Here is a 27400-nt window from a genome sequence, read left to right on the forward strand (position 1 = left end):
GTGACTTTGAGGTAACTTTTCTCCCACAGGAAATTCGACTATTTTCCACAAGTTATCAATGTGTTGCTAAGATTCCAGTTACAGGAAAAGGGTAGGGAGCAGCTGCAGGAATTCAAGTTAAGTCTTCATGCTAAGCATGGTGCATTAGACTTCACCAGTTAGTTGAAGTCTGATAATTGGTCTTAGGCCTACTCTCCGTTCAGAGTGCTGTTAATGGTGTTCCAACTGATAAAAATGCACAGAGACTGTTGAAGGTTGTTTCTTAGCTGGGTTACAAATAACAAAATGTACCAATTGTTCCACATCTTTTCAGTGACCTGGTTTTATTCCACCTCTCCTTTTACTTCAGTGTTTCCAGTCTGTCTTTGTAGTTTCAGAATGAAGTGAGAGGTGACTGTCTTGAAGTGTCAGATAGATGTAATTATAATGATTGGGAATTGAATTACTGGCAGGTGGTAGTCCATGTGTGTGTGTAGATCAGGTGTGCACAGTTACTAGTAACCTTTCTCCACTGTTCTCCAGTTTTTCCATCCTGTGTCCTAAAATATTGCATCAGAGACCAGACAACAGGAAGAGTATTCTTGTGGGGATTATTTGAACCTGGGAGAAAGAAACAGTTCTTAAAATACTTGTAAAGTACTCAAGATATGACAGTTTGCTACTGCTGGCATCTCCCCCCACCAATGGACAAATTAAAGTTTACTAAGACAAGTTATTGGGAGCCATAAATGTGGAGTAAAGGTATATGAGGTTAGTGGTGAAGTTGCTGTCTGAGGTATAGGCAAGGAAGGACTTGTGTGGATCTTACTGTTAGCACTGTGCTGAGAGAGACTCTGATGTTTTCTGCACATTCATTTCTAGAGTTAGGCCAGCTACTGAAGTAGAACCCCAAGGCAAAGCCACTGTGAAACTAATTGCCTTTATACCCAGTAACTTTGGATGAAGTCACAGTTGTGTTTTAACTCCTGCTGTCAACCAATCACCTCTCTGGTGGAACAGAGAAGAGAACTGGAAGGGTAAAAGTAAGAAAAGTTGTGGTTGTGGGTTGAGATAAACACAGCTTCATAGGTAAGACACACAAGAAAGGAAACAAGGATTTCATTCACTGTTTTCAGTGGGCCGGCAGATGTTAAGCCATCTGAAGGAAAGCAGAGCTTCATCACTGTAATGAAGGGGTAATTAATTGCAAGATTATATTTTCCAGATTAATATTGGTTAATTCTGATATTCAGAACTCTCCTCCCCTGATCACTAATTTTAATAATAATCAGTTCTTTGCATGGTTATGGAAACTTTTATACAGACAATAACATAGGATCTGGAAATAACTTGCAAAAATATATAAACATTAATTGAACTGGCAGAGAAGGTTCTTGTGGTCAGATACTGCCTGCCCACTAGAGGGACTCAAGGACCTCCTTTCTGCTTATGGCAGAAAGTTGTGGTGAATTACAAGAGGTTTTAAGTATTTACTCACTAAATATTATTTCCTGACTTGCAGGGCTGGTAACTTCAGACAGTACCCAAAGACTTTCAGGGAATTCTGTTACTTGTCAGTTGCTGAGACTTCTGATTCTTGCCAGGCTTCACAGAGTGCTGGGAAAGGAGGCAGACAATCTCTGACCTGTTATCTTGGTCCATGTGTGTATCTCCAGAACTTCCTGTCTTTGCAAGAGACTTTCAGGTGCAGGCAAGATGTCCTGCGCTGTGCAGTCTTAGCACGATGTCACCCTGGCTAAGCAGGCTGATCATGTGGAGACATTTAGAGCCTGTTCCTCATAACTCAAGGCAGGCAGTTTCCAGGCAATTCAGGATGCACTGAGGCAGTAAGCAATTGCAGCAGGCAAGAATACAATGGCAGAGTATGTTGTGTTACCTGTTGAACTCTTATCGATACAGACTGAGACTAATGGGCCTTTGGACACAGAATAGCCAATCAGAATGGCAGTTAGCTGAGCTTGATCATATTAGGTGAAGCCATAGGCTTGCTTTACCCAAATTTGGGAAAAGCATAGGCCTTGCACAAGGCAGGCACAAGCCAAGCGTGTGTACTTTGTTTACCACAGGAGCAAAACAAGTCTGGACAGCCCAGAGTCCTTAGACTCTAGCTCCAGGTTCTTTGTCCTCTTTCCCATGGTTGCTTCTCCCCAAAACAGAAGGAGGGAGAGCAGAAAAACATGTCTGGGCAAGCCAGGACATGTATAAGCCTATATCAGCCCATCAGGCCTACCATGACAATCACAAGCTGTGGTTATTTGGGAAGACAAAATGCTCTGTGAATGCCCCCGCTTCCTTCTTTCCCCAACTTCATATGCTGAACATGATGTCATATGGCAGAGGATCTCTTTGGTCAGTCAGGGGCCTGGCTGTTTCCCCTCCCAGTTTCTTGTGTGCCCTCAGCCTACTGGGGTAGTGCTAGAACCAGAAAGGCCTTAACTCTGCATAAGCACTGCTTAGGAGTAACTGAAACATCCCTGTGTTATGAACACTGTTTCTAGCAGAAGTTCAAAATGCAGCCCCATACTAGATGCAGAAAATTAATTCCACCACAGCCAAAACCAGCATAGCTGCTAGAAGCATCAGGCCACATCTGGAGCTTCCAGCAGTGAAGAGAGTGTATTTAGGGGGGAAAAAAAAAAGAATAATTAATAATGGTGTTTTATCATAGTAAATTTAACTTTAAAAAACAACAGCAGCAACAAAACCCAACCTCCACCCAAAACAGCCATGACATTCCCTTGCTGTTTCTATCATGTTTGGGTGAAATTCAGAATTAACAACCTCTCAATTCTGTGCCTTTGACTTAACTCCTTCAAGAAATATTTTTGCCCATGTCAATCTCAAGTTATGCTTTCCAATGCAAGAGTCAGTGTGTTGTGCACAGTTATGGCTGTGGTGTGTAGGAGGAGAGTAAATATAAACCTGTTCTAAGCATTTCTCCCATTACTGTCTCTCAGGAAAAAGGTGATTTATGGAATGAAAGAGAAACTGCATACTGCCGTGTAATAGATAGCAGTTTTGTATGCTAGCAGTGTTATTGCTTGACGTCAATGTTAGCCCTTAGCGTGCTTCACTGACTCTCAGGTTTCTTCACTGTTTACTGCAGATTATGTAGTACTGTCATCAGTCTCTAAGAAATTTGAAACAGTTTGTGTGCTCGTTTGAGCCTAGCTAGAGTGTTCTGGTGAGAAGGATTAGATCACAGGCTGTGAAAAACAATGGTGATGTCTGCTTCGTTCATAGGCTTGCTATGAGTGAAGTATAAGAACAAGAATCCAAACATAGATAAGGTGCTTCTTCTGGGGTGACTGGCTGAGTTGCATTTCTCTCTAGCCTCTCTGCTGTCTCTTTGATTAATCCACTTTGCTTCCTAACCCCCTGGCTGAACCTCCATTCTTCCTTGGGACTGGGGTAAGGTAGAGGGGTGGGAGAAGGTGGAAAGGCTGTTGGGAGCCCCTCCTGGGGACTCAGGTTTCTGGGAGGGGAGTTGTGTTTCTGTATTACCTTTTCCCTTGTCTATTTCTGTCTATAACTGTGTATACTGTAAATATCTGCTTGTATATTGTGCTAAGCTGTAAATATAAGCTTCATTCAAATTTCCAGAGCTGGCTGAGTCTAGTCTGGGTGATTTCCAAAGTGTGGGGAAGCGTGTAACACCCAAACCCTCATAGTTTGTCAGCTTCATACATAACATGTAAATGGATTTCTTACAGCAATGTTCTAGTCAGCATCTTGACAATAGATTGGGGTTTATTGCTTCAGTCTCCTCTTTAAAGCAGGATTAAAATGATGACTCGTATTTCTTATTTGTGGGTTGTGTGGAGGGCTTACAGATACTCATGGAAGTTGACCTACCATTTAAAAGGAAATCTGCTTCTGCAGAAATTCCTATTTAAGTATGACTTTAACACATATCAAAGAGAAAGTATTCAGTTGTGCAAGAAAAGTGGATGAATCAATTTCACAACTGCTGTTCAGATGTACAGAGTTCAGCATTTCTTTTCAAAGTCAGAGTAGAATGGAGTCCTGAGATTCTTCTAGACTGGCTCAAGATAGATTATTTTCCCTCTGCTCTAAGTTCCCTAGATTTTTCTTAAATTTGCAATGTAAGAGAAGTTTGAGGGTTTTGTACATAAAACAATGGGCAGCCAAATCTTTCTGTAGTTGCTTCATTGTTATTTTAATATTAAGACATTGAACATCAGCAGAACTGCAGAAGTAGATTATAACAAAGGTCAGGATGAATCCAAATTGTGTTCCAGATAGCTAATACATAGCAGATGGCAGCACTCCATATGGATGCATTTTATTATTCTTAGCCTGTTTTTCAGTAAGTTAACTGAGCCTAGAAATCATTTAGAAAGAAATCTCTGCCAAAACGCCTGATTCTTAAAAGGAATTTCCAAGGCACAACTAAAACCTAAAAGCAAAAAAAGATTAATAATAATAATGATAATAAAGTTGTATGCTAATGCTGTATGCCACTTGTAAATAGCTGTTATCCATAGAAGTGTTGCATATTTCAATTAAATGAAGATGGGGAGTACTAATTAACTCATTCAAAACCCATTAAATGGGTACAACTCGATTTTCATTTTACATATGCTGCAGTAAGCTCATTACTTCTGTTTTTTTTACTGCAGAATTAAGCTGACCTAATGTAAAAATACACAGGAGGGAGTTTGTCAGGAGGTGAACTTTGTCAGCATGGTGCATTTTGGTTTTCATTTTCTGCAAGAGTTTATTTCCTAGACAGGAGCATGTGTTTCAGGCCTTTGTTTTTGAACTGCTATCCAAAGTTTTTACTCAGTTGTCAAGATTGTCGTTTGAAAAGAAAATGTTTCTTCTGCTTTCAGGCTCATCTACTTCTAGTGATCCCATATGGTCTGGCCATTCACCACCACCTCATCAAGAAAACTGGGTCAGTTTTGCAGATACCCCACCAACCAGTGCTCTTTTAGCCATGCATCCTGCTTCTGTCCAGGTGTGACACCTTATTGATATTTGATTTGCTTCATTCAGACTGATGTTGCAGTTTTTCTTTTGAAATAGTTTTCATTGCAGATGTTTGCTGTGTATCTGTGCTGTAATCGCTTCAGCGCTCTTTACCCAGCAGATGCTTGTTTCATGGAGTTGAGTTGGTTTGGTATAATTAATTAAAAGCTACTAATCTTCCAAAATGTCAGCAGTTATGACTTCAGAACATTTGTTTCAGCTTTTTTTGCACATGTGCCTTTTTTTTCCTGCTTGCATATCCGCAGTCATTCCTACCCATACGTATCAGTGTGCAAAAATACCCTGCCTTTATCTCGTAGATACAATCTGCTGATGATTCCCTGCAGTTTTTAAACTACTGCAAGATTTAACTGTGCTTTATTTTTCGAAGGCAAGAAGTTGAGAATTCATAGAAGCATTTTAGGTAGATAATACTGAGGAAAAATATTTCGTTTCAGGACCAGACAACAGTCCGAACTGTAGCATCAGCTACAACAACAAACGAAATTCGTAGGCAATCGAGTAGTTATGATGACCCCTGGAAAATAACTGATGAACAAAGGCAGTATTATGTTAATCAGTTTAAAACCATTCAACCAGATCTAAATGGATTTATACCAGGTAAGTCTCTCTTTAAAAAATACGATTGAGGGTGCAGCAGTTCTGTTACAAAGGCTTTGCTTTGTGCTTAGGTTTCCATTCCGTTTTGAAGAAAGCTATGCATTTTACTGATAATAGTCTAGTAAACACCAGTATAAAGCAAGAAAAGACTTGAAACTAATTTCCTGTGTTTTTCTCCTTCATTTACCCCTAGTAATTAATGACATCTTTCCCTAAACCTTTGATAAATAGCTCATCTCTTTTACCATAACTCTTAAGTCTTCTAGTGGCTTCACTTGCTTTAAATACTAAAAATTACTGTTGTAATTTTTCAGGGTCTGCAGCTAAAGAATTTTTCACTAAATCAAAACTACCTATTCTTGAGCTTTCTCATATTTGGTAAGTGAAATGTATCTTCATTTGGGATAATTACTTAGAGGACATCTATGTGGCAGTCATTTAAATAATCTACTTACTAGAATGTGTTACTGAGATTTCACTTGTACTCTACTGTGTTCAGTCCTACTCACATTTGTACCAGTATCACTGTAGTGGTCTTTAGTAGGTCTAGGCTGGCACTATTTACATTTTGTGCTTTTGAAGACTTTTGAGAGTAAGAAGTAATTTATTTGAGATTTTTATTGTTGCAAATGCATTAATACTTAATTCTTTGTCATTAATTCAAGCGCAAAGCTTAAATGAAATATACAGGTGCAAATGTCTTTAAATACTCTTAGTGGGACTTGATGACAAATTTTTGTCTTTGACTTGGTGCAACACCTGTATCTCTATTTTTTAACTTGTACTGCAGTGTTACCTGCCATCATTAAATGGCTTACCTTGGCAGATTTGACCTCTCTTCCAAAGTAATGATTTCTAATTGAGGTATTTTCCCATGTAATATAAATCACGTTGCCTCAATGCTATTATTTCCATAGTATGCTTTGCTAAAAAGCTGAGGCTGCTTATATTGTGTATTACTATCTTAAATGAGTTAAAAACTTGGAGATGTAAAAGAGGATTTAAGTGATCTTCAAGCTCTAAGAAATGTTACTGGTGTAGGCTCATCTGCTTCAAGGAGTAAACTGTGTAGCACTAATATGAAATGTTTAATGGAGTAAAATGAAGTATAAACTATTCCAAGTAACACAGAGAAGCATGACTTTTGGAAACAAAATGCCCTTAAAAATATTTATATGAAGTTTTCTCTTTTAGGGAACTATCAGATTTTGATAAAGATGGTGCACTGACACTGGATGAGTTCTGTGCTGCATTTCATCTGGTAGTTGCTAGGAAGAATGGCTATGATTTGCCAGAAAAGTTACCTGAAAGTTTAATGCCCAAACTGATTGATTTGGAAGACTCAACGGGTAGGACACATGTTTCAACACAACTTTCACTGTTTTCAAATGTGCAGTTGTTAGAGTGTATCAGAGGAGGTATTTATAGGTTGGTATGAGCATAGCATGAAGTAAAGCAGTGTGCAGTTTGGAGAAACCTTGGTGCTCAGAGCTAATCTGATCACATATATGTACAGAGAGATATTATTTAGGTACAGTACACAATACTGACTGTTACATTTGGAAATACTGCCTGTGTGCTTTAAAAATTAAGGAAACTAAATTGTCACAGTATGGATTTTGTTGTCAGGATCAGCTATTGCAGGTCAGATTCCCAATCTAGCTGCACTTCAAACTTGCTTTCAAATTAATGTTTCTTCTTGTCACCCTTACTTCTGAAATACAGCCTGAATTTCTGTGTCTTGAAGGTATCACAGAATGTCAGGGTCTGGAGGGGACCTCAAAAGATCACCTAGTCCAACCCCCTCTTCCCCTGCCAGAGCAGGATCACCCAGGAACGTGTCCAGGCAGGTCTTGAATATCTCCAGAGAGGGAGACTCTACAACCCTCCTGGGCAGCCTGTTCCAGTGGTCTGTCACCCTCACAGTGAAGAAATTTCTATTCATGTTTACATGAAACTTCCTATGCCTCAAACTACTTAATATATTCCTAAGATACTTAAAATGTTCCTAGGTTCAATACTAGAAGTAGGGCTGTGGAGTTTGAAACTACAGGGTCAGAAGCAGATTTTTATCAAGAATTTTGTTAATAATTCTGCTGGTTTGCATCAGGATTTCTTCTCCATTCTTTTGGCACCAGTCTTTCTGTGTACAGTCCTGTACCTTTGGGTGCTTCCAGATAAACCATTAAATGTTCTGCTTGTTAATATGTGCCTTGATCCCATGACTGAAAAGCAGACTACTGTTCCATGTAAGAGAGGTGTTTAAAACCAGACTGTTTGCAGACGTCTTCCTTTTTCTATTTTCAAACAGGTTAAGGAAATGGAATATTTTAAAACTGCTTTAGGTTACTTTTAACAAGCAGTCTTTGCTTAGAAAGTCAGGGTTATGCAGTGAGTGTACAGCTTTTATGATTTCCCAGGGTTTTCTTTGAATTATTTAGTAAAAAGGGGATTTCTACCTACTGTATTTGTAGGATGTCAGAGACTTTCATCTGACAATCAGCGAGTTGTTAAACTAGGTACTGTAGCTCTTACTACCTCTCCTTTTAATAATTAAACCCTTTTTTGTGGAAAGGCTAGACTGCTCAAAGAACCTTTCCAACAGCAGTCAGCTGTAACAGTACTTGTTTTCAGTGTGAGGAGGCATTTTGCTATGACCAAAACACTGATAAGAAATATATACAGTTAACTGAGTGAATACCTATCAAGAAGCTACCTGTTCTGTTTGATTTTTTGAAGAGATGGTCAAGCATCAATCTTGATAAGAAATGAAATAGTTATTTGTATAAACCATTGTTACTTCATAAAAAAGAACAAAGCAAACCTCAACAACAAAAACATGCAACCAAACTCTACAGCTATATCTGCACCTATTCTTCTGCTGCTTTTGCTGGTAAATGCCAAGGCTTTTATCATTCAACTGAAGTTGTCTGGAAACTACAAAGTTTATAAAAGTTTGGCATTAAACCAAAAAGTGTTAGTTGTCAGTTCATTGTTCTTATTTTACAGGCAACTTTGTCAATAGAAGTCTTTATTTTCTCAAGGTACAAAATGATTGTTAGATTTGAGGGGGGAAGTACTCTTTAAAGTAGTTTTTATATGTATATATTAAAATTTTCCTCTGGTGTTAAGTCAGTGTTAATTCTTTTTAGGCTGTGCCTGTTTCCGTCCCTATCAGCACTTTGGAGACAAGAATAGGTTGTTGTTGATTTTTCCATGGTGCAGTTGATCACTGCTGACTATTCAAGTGTTTCCAATTCAATTTGACTCTGAATTTGTTAGGAGTTAGCATTCTGAGTGGAAGACAGCAGACAGAGTATTGAGCTGTTGTAGCAGAAGAGCAGGCTGTAGGATTCAGCTCCTCAGGAGTCTGAAACCAATTAGTTTTTGGTACAATGTATCACACACGTTCTTGTGGCAGTCGTCTTCAATCACAGCCCTCAAGCAATATTTTAGTGATAATTTAAGCCATCTCTCTTTATGTGAAGTAATTTTCTTATTCAGAGTTTTAGATCTTTAGACTGTGAACATCTTCACAGTATCACCAGGGTTGGAAGAGACCTCACAGAGCTCAAGGCTAGACCATGGCACCAAGTGCCACATCCAGTCCTGCCTTGAACAGCTCCAGGGACGGCGACTCCACCACCTCCCCGGGCAGCCCATTCCAGTGTCCAATGACTCTCTCAGTGAAGAACTTTCTCCTCACCTCAAGCCTAAATCTCCCCTGGTGCAGCCTGAGGCTGTGTCCTCTTGTTCTGGTGCTGGCCACCTGAGAGAAGAGAGCAACCTCCTCCTGGCCACAACCACCCCTCAGGTAGTTGTAGACAGCAATAAGGTCACCTGAGCCTCCTCTTCTCCAGGCTAACCAATCCCAGCTCCCTCAGCCTCTCCTCGTAGGGCTGTGCTCAAGGCCTCTCCCCAGCCTCGTCGCCCTTCTCTGGACACGCTCAAGCATCTCAATGTCCCTTCTAAACTGGGGGGACCAAAACTGGGCACAGTACTCAAGGTGTGGTCTAACCAGTGCAGAGTACAGGGGCAGAATGACCTCCCTGCTCCTGCTGGCCACACCATTCCTGATGCAGGCCAGGATGCCACTGGCTCTCTTGGCCACCTGGGCACACTGCTGGCTCATGTTCAGGTGGATATCAATCAGCACCCCCAGATCCCTCTCTGTCTGGCTGCTCTCCAGCCACTCCGACCCCAGCCTGTATCTCTGCATGGGATTGTTGTGGCCAAAGTGCAGCACTCGGCACTTTTAGCTATTATCTTCTTAGTATGTGGAGCTACTTTACTTTTCAGTCCCTCTCTCAAGTGTTCATGTTATAATCCAAGCTTCAGTTTTTTTAGGAGGCTTTACCTCTGAGCTGGATATTGTGGTATCTAGCAGAACAGAAAACACTGTAAAGCAGGATTTTACTGGAATGCTTAGTCTATTGTTCAGATTGACCCAATCCTATTACGTTTTGAACAGAACAGAAATGAATGTGCTGCATCGTGAGGGAGGAGTGTTCCTCTAGAAATGTACCTGCTGAAAGCTCCGAGAAAACTGATGTAGCAGTAATGATGTACATCTGCAATGTGACAGCTGCTAGACTGAAGCAAAACATAGTGAATGGAAACACCATTGTTTTACTAGGGAGACTTCAAAATAATCTTTGGGGAATAACTTAAGGGAATGTTTTTCTCCATCTCTGTTCTCATGTATGTGCTTTGTGTTTGCATTCATAGACTGGTTTTCATTTAATCTTTCATACAAGAAACACTTTATTCTGCGAACCTTCTCAATGCTGAGATTGATGTAATAAATAGTAATTGATTATGTCTTCTCATTGTAAGAAAAAAAAATCTATTTCTACATATAATCAAAATCTGAAAAAAGCTGTTTAAAAGCCAGAGTACAGGGAGGTAGTGTGGTACAAAATGTAAAATGTTCAGTTTTCAGTAAGATGCTCCAGAATAGGAGTAGCACCTGACAAATAGTATATTTGACTTGAAATAGCAGGTTTTGTCTGCTATGAAGTCACAATTAAGAAACAGAAAAATAAAGGGTGCTTTAATGAGATGTGAAAAACCTTTCTGAGAATAAACTGAATGCAGTTGATGATTTTGGTTTATAGTGATTCCTGTCATTGCAGAAGTTGGAGAACAGACCGGTGAGGTAGGTTACTCCAGCTCTCCGGCAGAAGCACCTCCAAGCAAGTCTCCGTCAATGCCATCCCTAAACCAGACCTGGCCTGAATTGAATCAGAGCAGTGAGGTTAGCACTTCTATTTAAGAGTTATTTCATTGCCAGTCAATAACTAGATTGTGTATGCATCTGTAATTCATCATTCCTGGATTATTGATTATCAGTTGGCAAGAAGTCATCACTTGGTGAAAAAGATAAAGTTTTCCTTCTCGTGTTTGTCATGAGCTCATAGCATTATTTTTTATTTAAAGCTGAATTAATTTCTGATTTTTTTTTTCCTTTAGGACAGGTTCTTGCTTGAGCATGTTTTTTGTTGCCTCTGAAGGGCTCTGAAATATAAAACATCTCACCAGTAATGTACAGAAATCAGCTCTGGGTTTGTTTTGGAAGCAGAGACTCCAGCTTGAATCTGAAACCAGCTATTGACTTGATTTGTGTACATTTTGAACTTTTATGTGCTGCTTTCTCATACTTTGTATACATATTTGCTTTATATAAGCAGTCTTACATAGTAAAGCCATATTTTGTCAGAATTTGGAGCTGAAGTTATTGATCAGTATTTTCTTTTCCACATATATTCATTGTTTGAGAAGCTTCTGAGGGTTTCTAGAGGTTTTCCTTGTTGGTCTGTGTTAACAATTCTGCTGTTGACATAGAATAAACCCATGTTTTATTCTAAGAGCTACTTCAGAGACCTTCAGAACTTCATGAGTTCCTGACTGTAGCTGTAACACACATATGATGTAGGTTTATTTTTTTTATTACAAGTGGGATAAAAAGAAAGAACATTGGAATTATTTTTTGAAACCTTTTTAATAATAAGAGACTCTCAGAAGCGAAGATATTTCTGTCAGTATCTGAATATTCTTACCCTACTCTCTTATGGAAAGAGCTTTTTGTGACTGTTCTTTTCTTAGACTTCAGGTGAATAGAAGATTGGTATTAAAAATTTAGAAAAGCAAAAGAGTCAGTATGAAACAGAAGCAGATTTTTAGGATTAAAGTTGGGAGCAGAGTAAGTTTTCTTCCTCTCTCAGGTGAAATGGCTTTGTAAAGTCTGCCGTTCTCTTAAGTGCAGATGATAGCCTCACACTGATGTCCTTACATCAAATATTCAGGAAATGATTTAGTGTTTCTCAGTTCTTTTACTTGACAGAGTGACTGTTAGACTTCCTGATGGGATGCTATTTTTTAGGAGGGAGGTGAGCACATAGATCTTTCTAGCAACAACTGTGTCTGCAGCTGTTTTTAAAGTTGCATCGATACATTCCTTTGTGTTTGCAATGAGTATTTTATACACTTATGGTCTGATAAGCTGCACTGGAATTGATTCCTTGTGTCCAGTGCCACTCAAACCAATGGAATGGGGTAATTGCAGTAGTGGAACAAGGCCATTCTGTCAGCCAAAATCTTGTTTTAGATGACTGACTTTGTCCATTTGTATAGATAATGTGATATTTTATTAATGGAAATCTACTGAAACTTTAAGAGGTTTGAAAAAGTTCTTACACTAAATGTACTACCATATACTAACTGTACTAAAATAACATGTGCACATCTAATATATGGAGTTTTTTGTTCTAGCACAGTGGAATTTCTGATTTTCAGCTGTGTTGCTGTGCATGCTTCTTGCTTTTCTTTTCAGCATGAGTTAGATTTAAGTCCTTAAAGTTTTCATGTCATGAAAAAAATGCTGGTGTTACTGTAGGCACATGTCTGTTTCCTCTTTGAACCTTTTATAACTGTCATCACCAAATGAATTGCTTGAAAAAGCTATGCAGCTTTCAATCATCTGCCTTTCCAGGCAATTTCATCTGCCATTAGTTTCAAAACTGTTGGTTACTCTGTTCTTTCTAGCTCATAGTTGGTTGCCCAGCTTGGTTACTGTAAGCTCACAAGTATGAATGCAGGCATCAATCTCAAACTCCAGAATAAAGAGCACCAAGAAAGTCCACCTAACACTGGATACTCTCACACCAGTTCACTCATCACTTTTCTGGATTCAAACATCTTTTCCATCTAATCTCAAGCCTGAACACTTAGTTTTGAGCCCTTAAGAAAAAAAAAAAACCTGAAAAGCCTACTGATACTTCTGTTGTGAAATCTGGTGTCGTACTAGCTTTGGCAAAGATAGAGATTTGATTTTGAATTTACAACTGACACCTTGGTCCAGGTGTCTTAGTGGTGTTCTAGTAATGATTGAGGCTGCTATGAGTTTTACTTTAACTCTTTGAAAATATCTTTGAAACAAATTTTGCAACTGTAGAAGACAAATAATTTTAGTTTCAGCTAGTAGTTTTATCCTAGCAAACAAGTTGTATTGTCAGTGCTCTTAACCTTTGCAAAGAGCTTGAGATACAGTCCAGTAGATCTTTAATATATGTACCTTTCTATTAACCACAGCAATAGCAGTAACTGGCTTCTAGTAGTAGTTCAGGATGGAGCACAACAGCATATTCCTCAGAGCAGTCAGGTGGTGTTGGTGCTCCTTTGTGCCCAGGCAGAGAGTCTGAGGACAAGTAGTAATTGTCTTACAGTTTGGCTTCAGAGGAATGGAACAAAAAGTAAATTCAACATCCATCTGTAAGAAAGAACATTTTAACATTAACTATAAGGTAGATGCTGTAAATCTTTATAGAAGTTAGGGAAAAAATAAGCAGTACTTCAGTAATCAAGTGTTCTGTTTGCCAGTCTCACTGGTAACTCTAAAGCCACTGGCCAAGCCAAGTTAAAAGGGCAGTGGTAGTCTGAAAGTAAATGTTAATGTTTGTTTCATGAAAATAAGCAGCTGTGTAAATGCAAGAGGCCAAATCAGGGGAAAGGCTGGCAAGAACCCCGGCCATTAAATTTCTGACTTAGTAAAAACTGCCTCACTCAGCAGGTTTGTATAGCTCAAATCTACCTCTTCATGAAAGGGTGGAGTGACGCAGAGATAAACTGTATAAAATAGGGAGTGGGAAGGAGCAGTTGGAAGGGAAAACTTAGGTCCTTACCAAAGAGCTTTTGTTACATTTTGCCCATTATCTGCTCTAATTTAAAGTTTACTGTCAGAAGATAAGGCTCTGTCTCCACAAAGCAGCAGCATCACACATGAAACCACTGCAGATTTAGTTAATTTTTTTCTTGATTTAATTTTAGCTGATTGAAAACAGTTGTGTAGGACTCTCCATAGTTATTTCTGAGCTACCCAATGTAGACTGGGTTGACATACAGGCCATTCATTAAATATGTTTCACTAAACTATGTTAGGTTGCCTAACTCAGTACAGTTTGTCCTGTATCTTCAGGAATCATTTACATTTGATTTGCCTACAGAGATGGGACAAAAACATTGATTTGTTTTCACAACCTTACTAACATTATTTTTAATCAAAATTTCTGAGCACCAAATTTTTTGTATGTCTCATTTTTGTTGTTGTGTGTGAAAAGTCATTAATATTTACTTGTTATTTTACCAAAACATAACAAGTTCGGCGTCCCAGTTGTGATTTGTAATCAGGTTTCTGGATCACAGACTAATTTCATGTGCTTTGATCCAACTGTGGCTGTGGCTTCACTTTCTAAGCATGAGGACTCTCGACAATCCATGTATTGATACACCATGCTTGTATCTTACAACGTTGTTCAGAGGTTGACTTGTTTGCTTTTAGCAATCGACAAGATGTTTGAATTTAATTCTTTGCCTTGACGGTGATTTAGATGTGTAAAAATGCTCTTTTACAGCATAGAATCACTTCTCAGAGGTTGCACTGGCAAGCTGAACTGGTGTAATTGGAGTACTCTGCTCCTTATTCGTTTCTCTGGGATATTGGAAGAAAATTGGCATTCACAAAATGCATTCATTTGGCAGCTACAAAGCTGAGGAACCTTTCTGTGGCTTTTACCATGTCAAATACATAATGACACTGGTTTTATCTTTCCAGTCCTTAAATGGCTTCACCATTCTTTTTCACTTGTGTGATTTTCCTTGGTGAGCACGGACTCTGAAGGTACTTCTGTGTTGATTGCACACCTGTATCTTCATTATGAAATGTGAATGGAAAGATTAATATTGACAGATGGCAAACTTGGTTGCCCAACAGTCTCACACTGAAACTATGTGCTGCTGTGCTTACCAAGTCAAGTACTGTCCAGTGCAAATAGTTTCCAGTGCAACCTCCAAACTACTGTGCTAAATCTCCTCGGTGATCTTTTACTTCCATCTTTCTCATCATGCTGACTTCTCTCCTCTGTCTGTTCAGCAGTGGGAGACATTTAGCGAACGCTCTTCAAGCTCACAAACTCTGACCCAATTTGATTCTAACATTGCACCAGCTGATCCTGTAAGTCAAATCACTTAGCTTGCTTGTTTGAAATTAATTTTATTAACACTGATTTTTCCATTCATTGTATTTAGCTATTATGCATGATTCCACAGACTTCTTTTTGGGGAATGGTGGCAGGCTCCTTAATTTTTTTGCTTATTTTAGGAGTACAAATTTTTCCAGTGCTGCTTATGTTTAATATCTGAGTGCCAAGAATGCTTTCCCCCCTTGATTTTGTTGTAATGCAACACTGCTATCAAAGCCTATATTACACAAAATGTTTAAACATAATTTTAAACATAAATAAATTTGTAAGTCAGTGCAAGGACCCCTCCCAATGAGGAACCAGTCCCATTTTAGTGTTTTTTTTTCTTCAGTGTTAATTCAGGTTTTCAGCTTGCAGAGGCTGATTTGCACAATCTTTAGTGGCTGTGATATTTCATCTTTGTAATGTTTTTACTCAGTTCCTAGTTGCATTTCTGCAGATAATCCTGTGCTCTTTTAATGCTTTACTCAGAATTATGTAGTTAAATAGCTTGCCAAGTTTAGGATCTAGCAATTCACTGCAGTGTTTCAAGTCTTGCTGGCTTTAAACTTCACAGCTTGTGAGATTTGAAGCAGTTCTGAAATGCATTAAAATTGTTTCACTATTTAGCTGCTGTTTTCCTCCTGCTTTTCTTCCAGATTGACCACCACCAGTGCCCATTTTAGTTACATTGTTAGTATCCATTTGGAAATAGAATGAAACATAATATATACATAATAAATGTTTAACTTCTATCATTAGACAGGATAGTTCTGAAAAATACATAATAGTTCTATTTTAAATACATCAGTGCTCCACTTAATCCTACTTAAAGTGAAAGCCAGCTCTTTCATCTGACACAGATGGGTTTAAAGGTAGTGTATTTATATGTTTTAATGAAGTAAACATCTTGGAAATCACTTTCTAGTTGTTTCTTACTGTGTGTAATTGCTTGACAGTAAAGAACTATCACTGTCTTGTTTTCACAGAGAGCAGTTTATTTTTACACAGAATTAGTAAATGACAGAAATCTGAAGTTTGATGTTTTTTTTCCCCTTGTGTTGATACTCTCAAAAGTAGAAGAGTTATGATATCTGGAGAAGTTGTGTATAGCCATAGGTGTGTATATGTACATGTGTATAAGCAAATTCAGTAGATTGTCCTCTGGAATCGTTTTCTTACAATGCTTGTAAGAAATGGAGAAACATTTTAAAGAATGGTGAGCATCTGTGATGCTTGCTAAGATACCACTTTCAGAACAGAACCTATGGAGTCTCTTTTTCACATGCAAATTAGAACAAATAGCAGCAAGATTTAAGTAGCAGGATGCAGACTTCATTTTACAGACTCAGCAGTGATGCATAGGACTGATTTGCTGAACCACTCCTGCTTCTGCAAAGGGGAGAGTATGAATAACTTACAACAGTTGTTAATAATTTAAAGAGAAAAAAGGAGGGGAGGGAATTAATATATTTTAAAGTGATCACTAAAAGCCTGGTGCAATGAGTGTTTGAGCTGTGACTAGAAAGTGGGTTTCAGTTTATATTTGCAACGAGAGTAGTGCAAGTCACTTTAACCTGTTTTGGAAAATACTGCTGTAATTACATTGTGCTTGGTGAAATTGATCTACCTGAAAAAGGCAGAACAGATTAATCTTCTGATATAGGGGCAATTTGAAGCTTCTTGTTAATTCTGGGAACAGAATATAATCTGAGAGTTTTTTTTGTGGTGTTATTGTCTCACTGGTGTTTTCTGAATATTGGTGATAGTAAAAAAATACCTTCCTCAAGACAGCTATTATCCATAGGTTTAGGTTACTTGTGAACAAACATACAAATATTGAGGGTTTAGCCCTCTACAGACTCCAAATGAAATAGAACTGTCTATAAAGTACATTTAAAATGGAGTTCCTTATCTGAACTACAGAGTGAGGGCAACACCTGTCTCGAGATACATTCCATCGGGTTTGTTATCCCAAAGATTAGAAGTTTTTATGATTACCAAGTCCCTGTTTTATAGAGAATTACTCCTGTTTAAAAAGGCCATAGCTTCCTGAGGCATTTTAAGTTGAGGAGTGGAGTTTGGAAGTAGTGGCTTTTGTGTTGGTTTGATTGATTGCCTTTTTTTTTTCCAACTAAGATGCACTTCAACATATCTTCCATTAAAAATGATGAAATCCAAGTCCTGTTTATCTACAGAAACTATCTAGTGCTTTTTTGGAAGTATTGTGCTAGGTTACACCTTCTAAAAAGTCAGAGAAACTTCAATTTAGAGAACTTGGGTTTTATTTGGTATCTTCAGTTCCCTGGAACTGCGTAACGAATGAAACGGACAAAAATATGTCTAGAATGGTGTCGGAGAATCTTAATAGAACAATGCAGAAACTGAATTGTCATCTCTTAACTCTGTCATCTCCTCCACAGGACACTGCAATTGTCCACCCAGTTCCCATAAGAATGACTCCAAGCAAAATCCACATGCAGGAAATGGAGCTTAAAAGAACTGGAAGTGGTAGGATATTTTCTCTTGTTCATGAGGAAAAATTTGTACAATTATCATTGGCATTATTTAACACAGTAACTTTTTTGTCCTTTGAAGGCTATATCTGGAGTTCTAACCAGCATCATTAATGAGATCTTCAGAGCTAAGAATTAGAGTATTGTTCAGATAGGTGCAGAGTTTGAATTGGCCATTTGCTACTGTGAGGGATCTCACCGTCCATAGGAGATCACTGCTTGGAGTAGTTTAGGAGCATGATTACATACATTGGATTTTGGCCTTCAAGAGAGAGTTTGTTTCTTTAAATACTGAAGGAGACTTTGAAGAGGGAGAACATGACCTGCATTGATAAACCTTGTTCTTCTGTGTACAGAAATGTCAAGTCTATTGGTTTGAAACTTGATGTTAGTTGGGAGTATTAGCAGGTGCTTATTTTAAATAGTGTGGTCAGTATTGAGCAAGGTGGTTTGATATTATTCTTTAAGGAACAGTGAAGTCACAGTTTAGACATGTGTCCCAATAAGTCATGTAACTCATGCACATTCTTCAACACATGACATTAAACAATCATCTACCTGTTTCTTTTAAACTTAGCCTTGTAAGTAGGTAAAGATTCCAAACTCATACATCCAAAGTGTTGCAACACAATTTTGGGCTAGTTTGTTGATTTAGACTTGTTTTTTTCTATCTAGATCATGCTAACCCCACTAGTCCACTACTTGCAAAAACATCTGATCTCCCAGAAGAAAACAAAATGAGTTCATCTGTAAAATATACAGCTGGAAATACAGTTAGTAAGTATCAGTATCAGTGGTGTTTCATTAATGGGTAGTCAAAAATGATTTCTTCTATAATATTTTGTTCATAGATTGACTTTTTTCTGCATTGTACAGAAGTACAGATTTGATGTTTTATTGACCAAAATGTAGATGCAAGTTAATTATTTCACTCCTCATAGTTTACTGTTGATGGGTCAGTATATTAAAATAGTGTTTGAACTGAGAACCAATGAAGATTTATCGACATCATACTGATTCTGAGAAATTATTATTCTGTCTTTATTTTCCATGCTTTCCATCAATAGTAATTCAGCTTGGAAGTTAGGAATTTGTAAACAGCAGCTCAGACCTAAGGCAAGAAGCAGCGACAAACTTTACTGTTGTGTGAGATAACAACAGCTTCAGTTGGCATAGACACTGCACAGTTGCCTTTCTCTGCAAGCTGTGTGATTTGGAACAGAGGACAGTGGATCTGTAACCTCAGAGAGTGGTAACTGGAAAAGTTTGCCAGTAATTCTTCTGATTGCTGGACATCCCTAGCATTTAAATTGTTATTCTGCAAGTAAAATACAAGCAGAAAGAAGAACTGCTGTTCCTCCATATTGTTTTAACTTTGAAGCAATATGCCACTTGAATATGTCATTAGTAAATGTTATTTGAGACTCCTTATAAATGATATAAACAAAATCATGAATACTGCAGTCAAAACTGAGGGATAATCTAAATCACCTTCCTTCATAATGAAATAGGAACAAAGCTGGAGACTAACTTGCATTAACTGACTTTGAAAAGTACAAACCTCCCTTGAGGACAGTAATAACGTTGCACAAGTCTCTCTGTCCTTCATCATAGGACCTTTGCCTGACTGTCAAGCTTATGTTACTGGAAATACTGAAAAAGGATTCTGTTAAAAATTGTGTTCAAACTCATGAGTTTGGATTAGTCAATATTGATGTAATGTGAAAGTTCCATTTGTTAAGTAACTGTCCTTTGCCTTCTATCATGATTAAAACTGTTTGCTGTCCAAATGCGTTTGAAACGGGTTTAGAAATGTTGCTTCTGTTACCAGTGTGAACTCACTAATTTTGTACTGAAATGATCAAAAATTTTAGTTGAAAAGAGCTTTTTGCTCACTGGAAATGTGATTATATGAATTCTTGTTTGACTAGGTTATATTACATCCTGAGTGGCTTGAGCCAGTAGTAGAGCTGTTGGGATTGGAGAGAGATAATTTCGTGTATCACATAACCAGCTTGTGCTTAGAACTTAATTTTCTCACTTGATATTACTCACTTGAAAACTTAAATGCCATCTCATGGCAGGCACTCATCTTTCTTTTTGTTTCCTTTTAATTCTCCATAGCCCTCACTGAATGGAGACATAGCTGTAAACATGCAGAATGTCTTCTAATATGAAATGATCTTGAAATATCTTAGCTGCCTGAGCATGATAAGTCTCAAGCCAGCTGCACTAGATTGATATATCTACGGTTAAGAGAAAAGAGAAAGGTTCTAGGAGGTTAAATAATCTGGTGAATATCATTGCTCAAGTGACTTTCCACTTGGAAATGTGCTTTATCAGATGCTCTGTAATAATCCTTTGTGATAAGTTACCCCAAGTTTTTCTGTCTATGTTCATTCCACACAAATCTTGTCCTTTTGGTTAGACTCCTTATTTCTGGGAGGAAAACCCCTTTAGCACAGCTTTCAAGACTAAGAGTGTCCTTGAGGAAGCTGTCTATATGATGTCACTTTTATAGGTGATAGTAACCAAAGGCTAAAAGATTTTGTGAAGATGTAGTCTAAACCAGAGCTAACTACCAGCCTTAAAGATACAAAAGTTCTGGTAGTAGCAAAGCCACTGAGCTTGCCTGTGTACTGCACATCTTTTTCCCCTTTTCCTGATTCCTAATGATTGCAACAATCCTGCAGTGCTTCTGAAATCAAGCATATCTTACTACTTGTCTTTATTTTTTTTCTTGGATATCCCTTGCTCTTGTTGGCTAGATTGAAATTACAGTGTGTGGAGTGTTTAAAACTTAATGCTTATGGAATGTACATTTTATATTTGGACTACATTATTGTCATGGCTTATTTTTAAGTACATCCCAGCAGTAACCAAAAACTTCCATGAATTGACAAGAGGAGTTGATTCATATTGGATCCTTCAGTTATTGAGACTTGAGGAATTTCAGTCCTGCCAAGGTGATGCTTTACAGAGAAGCAATACAAGCACATAAACCTTTTAAAATAAAAACAGACCACTGGATACTTAAAAATCATATGTTACCTTTATCTGTTAAGGTATATTAATGATGTAAACCAAGTGTAAACTCTGCTTTCCTTTACCAGCAGACGGTTACAGCAGTTCGGACTCTTATACTTCAGATCCAGAGCAGATTGGAAGCACTGTAACAAGGCAACGGTTAGTAGAATAGCAAATGAAAAAGAAAATCACATATAAGGTGTTTAAAGAAGCCTGTTCAGAGCTTCTGATTGTTTGACAGCTAGCTTGTAAAATGGTGGCTACAGAGACTGTTAACTTGAACACCTGGGAATCTGAAGGCAGCCTGCTTTCTAATGCATTATGCTGCACCTCTTAATGTGTCAAGTGGAAATCAAAAAAATCATGTCGTCTAAAATGCTGGCCAGTCAAATGATCCTCCACATTCAGGCAGAGATCTTGATAGAGACTTTCTTCTTAAACACAAGGGAGTGTAAATACAGGAGATGTTATTTGAAAACAATTCCTTGTGTTGTTAAAAGTCACCATTAAGCATTTGTTAATGGGGAAGGACCTTGTGACTTTGTAATGTAAAAGAAGAGTAAAACATAAATCAGAAGTGTCCCAGCAGTACCTCGGTCTCTTTAAATACTGGGCTTTTATAACATGAAATGCAATGCTAGGCCCAACATGAATTAAGGGATTGGAGGGAGGTATCTGAGCACATAACCAACAACTGCAACATTTAACATTCTCTTAATGTGCTGTACTAGCTGGTGCTAATTGTTCCCATTAAATCTGCCTGAATAGGATTAAAAACCAGCTACGCCATTAACCACCTTACAATCAGTTTCAGAGGTAAGTTTCAATCCAAAAATAATTAGGATGACTTCAAAAGCAAAGAAAGATTTGCAATTGCCTCTCAGTACAGCAGCTTGAAAATTTCTTTCCTCTATTGTTAATGGCAAATCTGATTGTCCCGATCCTGTGTATGTTTTGGCCTTATCAACATGGTTTCAACATGGCCTTTGTCTCTAATTTTGGCTTGAGTTCTCTTGCTGAACTTGTGTAGTTGAGTGAAGTTTTCAGAGGAGTTGTCACTTTATAGCACAAGAAGCTTCTGCACAGATCTGGCAGTGTCCACTCAAAGACATTTTTCTCCCAGTTCCTCTTCCTTCCACTGATACCTCTTCTGTCGACTGCAACTTCATAGAGGTGACGTCCTTAGCCCTACCATTAGTGCAGAGTACTTTCTGTATTCTCAGAAAGCAAGAACTGATCAGGCTATGTTAGTTCTGTGATAATGATACTTCACAAGTGTCTGTAAACCACTTTGTTCCTTTTTTAATCCTATTTGTGCCTTTCGTAGTGGGCTGGCTAGATGGATGGCTCTAGGAGTCAGTGTAATTAGATTTGTATTTCATTAGCTGGAGGGTTGCCTTGTGTTACTGAGGCATTGTCACAGAAAGTATATTAAACAACCAGGTTTTTTCCATTGTGATAACTCAGTTTTCTCTCCAGACACATTCAGGGATGCAGGTTTTACGTGGAAATTAAGCACCTCTCCTAGTTTTATATCTTAAATAGTTATAGAAGAATATTGCTGAAGTTAGTCATAGAAAAGATTTTGTCTTTTACTTGTGAGTTGAGTAAGAGTTGCTGTGTGCATGTTAATGGTTCAGTAAATCGCCTTGCTTAGATTGAAGCTTCTGCAAGCTGTTTTAAAATCTACATACAATAAATCCCATTTAAATGGCGCTTGGAGCAGTAATTTATTCTATCATTTTCTCTGTGTGCTCGATGAATTTACAACAGGTGTCCACTAGATGGTGATCCTGCCTAAGAATGGGTTAAAGTTTCTGAAGATCAGAGAATGGGCTGGGCTGGAAGTGACCTCCAAAAGTCATCTAGTTCAATGCCCCCTGCAGTCAGCAGGGACATCTCCAACTAGACCAGGCTGCCCAAAGCCTTGTTGAGCCTCATTTTGAATGTCCCCAGGAATGGGCCCTAACCACTTCCCTGGGCAACCTGTTCCAGTGTTCACAGAATCACTGACTGGCAGGGACTGGATGTGACCTCAAGTGATCATCCACTCCAACTCCCCTGCCAGAGCAGGATCAAGTATACCAGATGCACAGGAATGCATCCCAGCAGGTTTTGAATATCTCCACTGAGGGAGACTCTGCAACCCCCTTGGGCAGACTGTTCCAGGGTTCTGTCACCCTCACAGTGGAAAAAACTGATCCGCATGTTTCCATGAAACTTCCTATGCCTCAGCTTCCACCCATTGCCCCTTGTCCTGTCATTGGGCATCACCCAGCAGAGCCTGACTGCAGCCTCCTGGAACTCACTCTGCACATATTCATAAATATTAATGAGGTCACCCCTCAGTCTCCTCCAAGCAAAAGAGCCTCAGCTCCCAGCTCCTCAGTCCTCTCCTCTCTTGTAGTTCAGCACTGGACTTTCTCAAGCAGTTCTATGTCTCACTTGAACTGGGGGGCCCAGAACTGGACACAGTACTCCAGATGCAGCCTCACCAGGGCAGAGCAGAGGGGGAGGAGAACGTATAACGACCTACTAGCCACCACCCTCATAGTAAAGAACCTGTTCCTAACATCCAGTCTAAATCTGCTCTTCTCTAGTTTGAAGCCATTGCCCTCATCCTGTCACCACAGGCCTTTGTAAACAGTCTCTCTCCATCAATCTTGTAGGGCCCTTTCTGGTACTGGAAGGCTGCTATCAGGTCTCCCTGGAGCCTTCTTTTCTCTAGGCTGAACAATCCCAGCTCCTTCAGCCTGTTATTGTAGCAGAAGTGCTACAACCCCCTGATGATTTTCTTGGCCCTTCTCTGGCCCCACTCCCTCAGGTCCATGTCCTTCCTATATCGAGGGCTCCAGACCAGGGATATTGATTTGGAAGACCTAGGCAGAGAAGTAAGTAGGTGTCTCATGCCCTGAGATGCTTAAACTCTATTTACATGGAGGCAATAGAAACTTACTATCTTTTTCAGCAGTATTGAACTTAATTTCAAGCCTAATGAGGATTTTGACTGCACCTTAGATACTTTGCAAGTTACAGCAACTACCATCAGGATGGAATTATCATGTTTAGGACTCTCTGTTCCTAACCATTGAGATGTATGTCAAGTTCTTGGTTTGCCATAGATAAATTGCTTCTCATAATAAAAGAATAATTTGCATAACAGATTTAAGTAAATAGGAATATATAAAGATTGGTAAATCAATGAATACCAGAATTTGAATACTGATTTTTTCAATCTTCAGAATCAGTGGCAATCAGGTTCTTTTCCACCTGTCAAACTTCTTTTGAATTGCATACTTTGAAGAAGTATCAAATTTTAGATCTGTTGTAGCTGTGTAAAGTCATTACAGAAGCTTCTCTGTTTTGCAGATCACATTCAGGAACGTCTCCAGATAACACTGCCCCACCGCCACCCCCTCCAAGGCCTCATCCTTCTCACTCTCGATCATCATCCTTAGATATGAACAGATCCTTTTCAGTTACCCCAGGTAGATACACTGTGTTCTGTATTTCAGCATGTGTCTTCTGGAAGCAGACTACCTTTTTTCCCCTCTGAAGAAAGATTTAGAGTCTGCTTTTAATAGAGTGCTGCTTTTGAATGAAAAAGCAGAAAATGTCGTTGATTTTCTTGTTTGTGTTAAAAATTGTACTTCACTTTGCTTAGCCAGATAATCAGCTTCTAAACTCTGCTGCCATAGTAGTCCTTCAGGTGAGTGTGGGAAGCAAAGACAGGAGGTAACATTGTGGTAGTGCAATGAATCGCAACTGCCAGTAGATTTTCAAGAGGAGTTATTTTGCTATCAGATGCAGTAGAGATGGATGCTAAGTATTCCAATTGTGAGGAAATCATTGAAGATGACTTGTAATGCTCTGTTTAAGGGCTTTTATTGTACTTCTGACTGTTACACTTCTCAGTTCAGGATCACAAAGTATGAGGAAGTGCTAAGAGTTTGTAATAAGGATAAAAGCAAAATAAGTACCTGTCCATACTCTGAGCCAGAACGATTCCATGCTCTGATTCCTTGTTTTGTCTTACTGCAAATTTGAAAGGAGATGACATTACAATGACAATCCTCTCTATGACAGGCTAATAGATTAAGAAATCCTGTATTTGATCTATGCTGACAAGTCAAAAAGTTAGACAGCACTTCTGTGTGAAGAGTAATAATCTTGGTCAAATGTGATGCCTCTCTTACAGGACAGCAACAGACTGGAGTTGTTGCCTATCCCCCTGCAGTGCCTCCAAGACCACAGCCTTCACAGGTGATGTAGTCGCTTCTGAAAAACCATGCTCTAACTCTGCATCATTTTTATCTAGTGCTGAATTTTTACTGGACTCTAAAATGAGTGCCATTGCATGGGGTTTTTTTTTAAGCTGCCAGGTTGTGAATGATGGCAAAACTCAAACTATAGCCAAACATTGGCCTTTCCTGAATAAAGAATTGCTTCTGACAGAATCATGGGAAAGGATCACAGTGAAAAATGAGGAGTAATGAGTGGCTCTGGAGCTCTGATTTGGAGGGGGAAAAAGGAAAGTTACTCTTCGTTTCATTACCTGTTCCTGTGTAGCTAATAGACTATACCAGACTGAGAGAGCAGTCTTTCAGAGTTTTGCAAAGTGTTTGTCTTCAGTCTGTCTGGCACAGGCTACAGTTTTACCTAACACATCTGCTCCAAAAGAAATGATTGCACTTCTTCTGTTGCCATAGACTTTGGTGATCGTTGCAGTCCTGGTCTGAGTCAGTTCAGTTAGCTGATCTGGTAGAAAATAGATCTTGCAGGAGTTGTTTTTGTTTTTGACTGCTATGCAGATTTAACAAAGGACAGATAAAATGGCTTTTCAGTTGTTTTTTGGCCACAGTTATTCATTAGAATATGAATTATCATCATTTGAAGTCAGTCAGTGGATTCAGGAATGATCAGCAAGGAAAGAAGGTGTGGTGACAGACTTACTCCATACAAAATGATTACATAAACATGTTTTCCTATGGATCTAAACAGAAAATCTGTGTCAAGCCTAACAGAGCCAGGATGAACTTTGTTACAGCAGAAATGTCATCTGTCCTATGAGTATCTAGTCCTATGGTGCATCCACCTTTGGTTTCATTCTTTGGATAATAGCACATCTGATAGAACAACTTCTTAAATATTTCTGTGGTTTTATAGAACATAGGTTATAGTTTGAGATGCATTTTGTCCTACCAATGTGTGATGGTTTGGGTGTTCCCTGCCCCCCCACACTTTAGAAGTTACCCAGACTAGACTCAGCCAGCTCTGGGAATATAAATGAAGCTATTTATTTACAGCTGGCACAATATACAAGCAGATATTTACAGTATATACAGTTAGAGACAGAAATATACAAGGGAAAAGGTAATACAGAAACACAACTCCCCTCCCAGAAACCTGAGTCCCCAGGAGGGGCTCTCAACCACCCCTGCACCTTCCCCCTGCCCCTCTCAACCTTACCCCAGTCCTAAGGAAGAATAGAGGTTCAGCCAAGAGGTTAAGAAGCAAAGGTGAGTGGAAGGTGAGGTTAGGGAGATGCAGCTCAGTCAGAAGCCCAAGGCAGAGTGAGACAAAATGGCCAGAGTGTTATCTAATGTTTTCCTTTCTTCTTCAGCAAGACTCTGAGGGGAGCAGACATCACCACTGTTTTCCTTTCACAGCCTATGATCTAGTTCTTCTCACCAAAACATTCTACCCTGCTTCAAACTAGCACACAATGGGACATGAATGTTTGTCTGCTGAAGGGGCACATTCTGTCACATGCTGTTGTTTGGTGAGATTGTTTGCATCAGATGACTCTGTTAAGAGCAATGTCACTAAAACCGTTTGTAACTTACTGCAGGGTGCAGGTCCTCATGTGCATCGCCCAGTAGATGCCGAAGGCCTAATAGCTCATACCAGTACCTCACCTCAACAAATACCAGAACAGCCAAATTTTGCAGACTTCAGCCAGTTTGAGGCATTTGCTGTTTCAGGCGTAAACAAAGAGGAAGAAGATGAAATTGAAACGCACTCGGAAGTGCTGCAGGTGAGCTGATGTGAAAGTCCTGTCAGTGGCTGAATACTGCCAGTAGTTGTAGCACTTTGTTAAAAACCTGCTTCTGCGGTTTTAACTCAGTGGGGCTTTTTTATGGTGTCCCAGTCTGTAGCAAGAGAGCAATTACACACTGCCACACATTTAGTAGTTGCCAAACACCTAGGCAGAAGAACTACTTCTTTTCTCAGTTCTTGAGCGTAATTCCAAAGATGTGTTGATGCATTTGAGACTTGGCACAGGCAAAACTTCTGCTCACTCATGCCAGCCTTCCAAATGCTGTACTGCTAAGCATTAGTCTGTCTTAATAAATGAGATGACTGTCAAGTATCATAAACATCTGCTAAAATGTCATTAATTTGGTTTTGTTCTAAGCCATTGGACAAACAGCCAAAGTGATTAGAGCTCTGGCACCCTTTTACAATAGTGCTTTAGAAGTGTTTACAAAACCTTGCTTCCTACTACAGACACAGGATGCAAAAGTTCAGAAGCCCCAGGGTTGATTCCCATTAATGTCATAATAGTTTACTGCTATTACATTAATTCAGGTTTTCCTTTCATAATTTGTAGTCTTCATCCAGACTGCAAATTCTCTGGGGCACTTGTTTATCCTCTGTTTCAAAAATACCTCTGGTACTTCAAAGTTCTCCCAACTACCAGCAGTATGTTCTTGGGAAGGTCAG

General features: G+C 39.0%; 1 protein-coding gene across 5 annotated transcripts in view; it reads left to right on the forward strand.

Moving 5' to 3' along the window:
* The window catches only part of REPS1 (RALBP1 associated Eps domain containing 1), a 67409-nt gene that overhangs the window by 33025 nt on the left and 6984 nt on the right, over positions 1–27400 (forward strand). For 2 of the 5 annotated variants that reach the window (XM_064169486.1, XM_064169481.1), the window contains exons 5-16: positions 4857–4984; positions 5454–5616; positions 5931–5994; positions 6811–6965; positions 10752–10873; positions 15044–15124; positions 17555–17642; positions 18323–18424; positions 20761–20833; positions 24044–24162; positions 24873–24937; positions 26526–26711. In XM_064169486.1, coding sequence (XP_064025556.1) covers positions 4857–4984; positions 5454–5616; positions 5931–5994; positions 6811–6965; positions 10752–10873; positions 15044–15124; positions 17555–17642; positions 18323–18424; positions 20761–20833; positions 24044–24162; positions 24873–24937; positions 26526–26711 — 1346 coding nt within the window. The remainder of the gene's footprint in view (positions 1–4856; positions 4985–5453; positions 5617–5930; positions 5995–6810; positions 6966–10751; positions 10874–15043; positions 15125–17554; positions 17643–18322; positions 18425–20760; positions 20834–24043; positions 24163–24872; positions 24938–26525; positions 26712–27400) is intronic. The other 3 variants (XM_064169482.1, XM_064169483.1, XM_064169484.1) reach the window with 3 other exon arrangements.

This window comes from Pogoniulus pusillus, chromosome 31 (assembly GCF_015220805.1).
Source record: "Pogoniulus pusillus isolate bPogPus1 chromosome 31, bPogPus1.pri, whole genome shotgun sequence".
NCBI lineage: Eukaryota > Metazoa > Chordata > Aves > Piciformes > Lybiidae > Pogoniulus > Pogoniulus pusillus.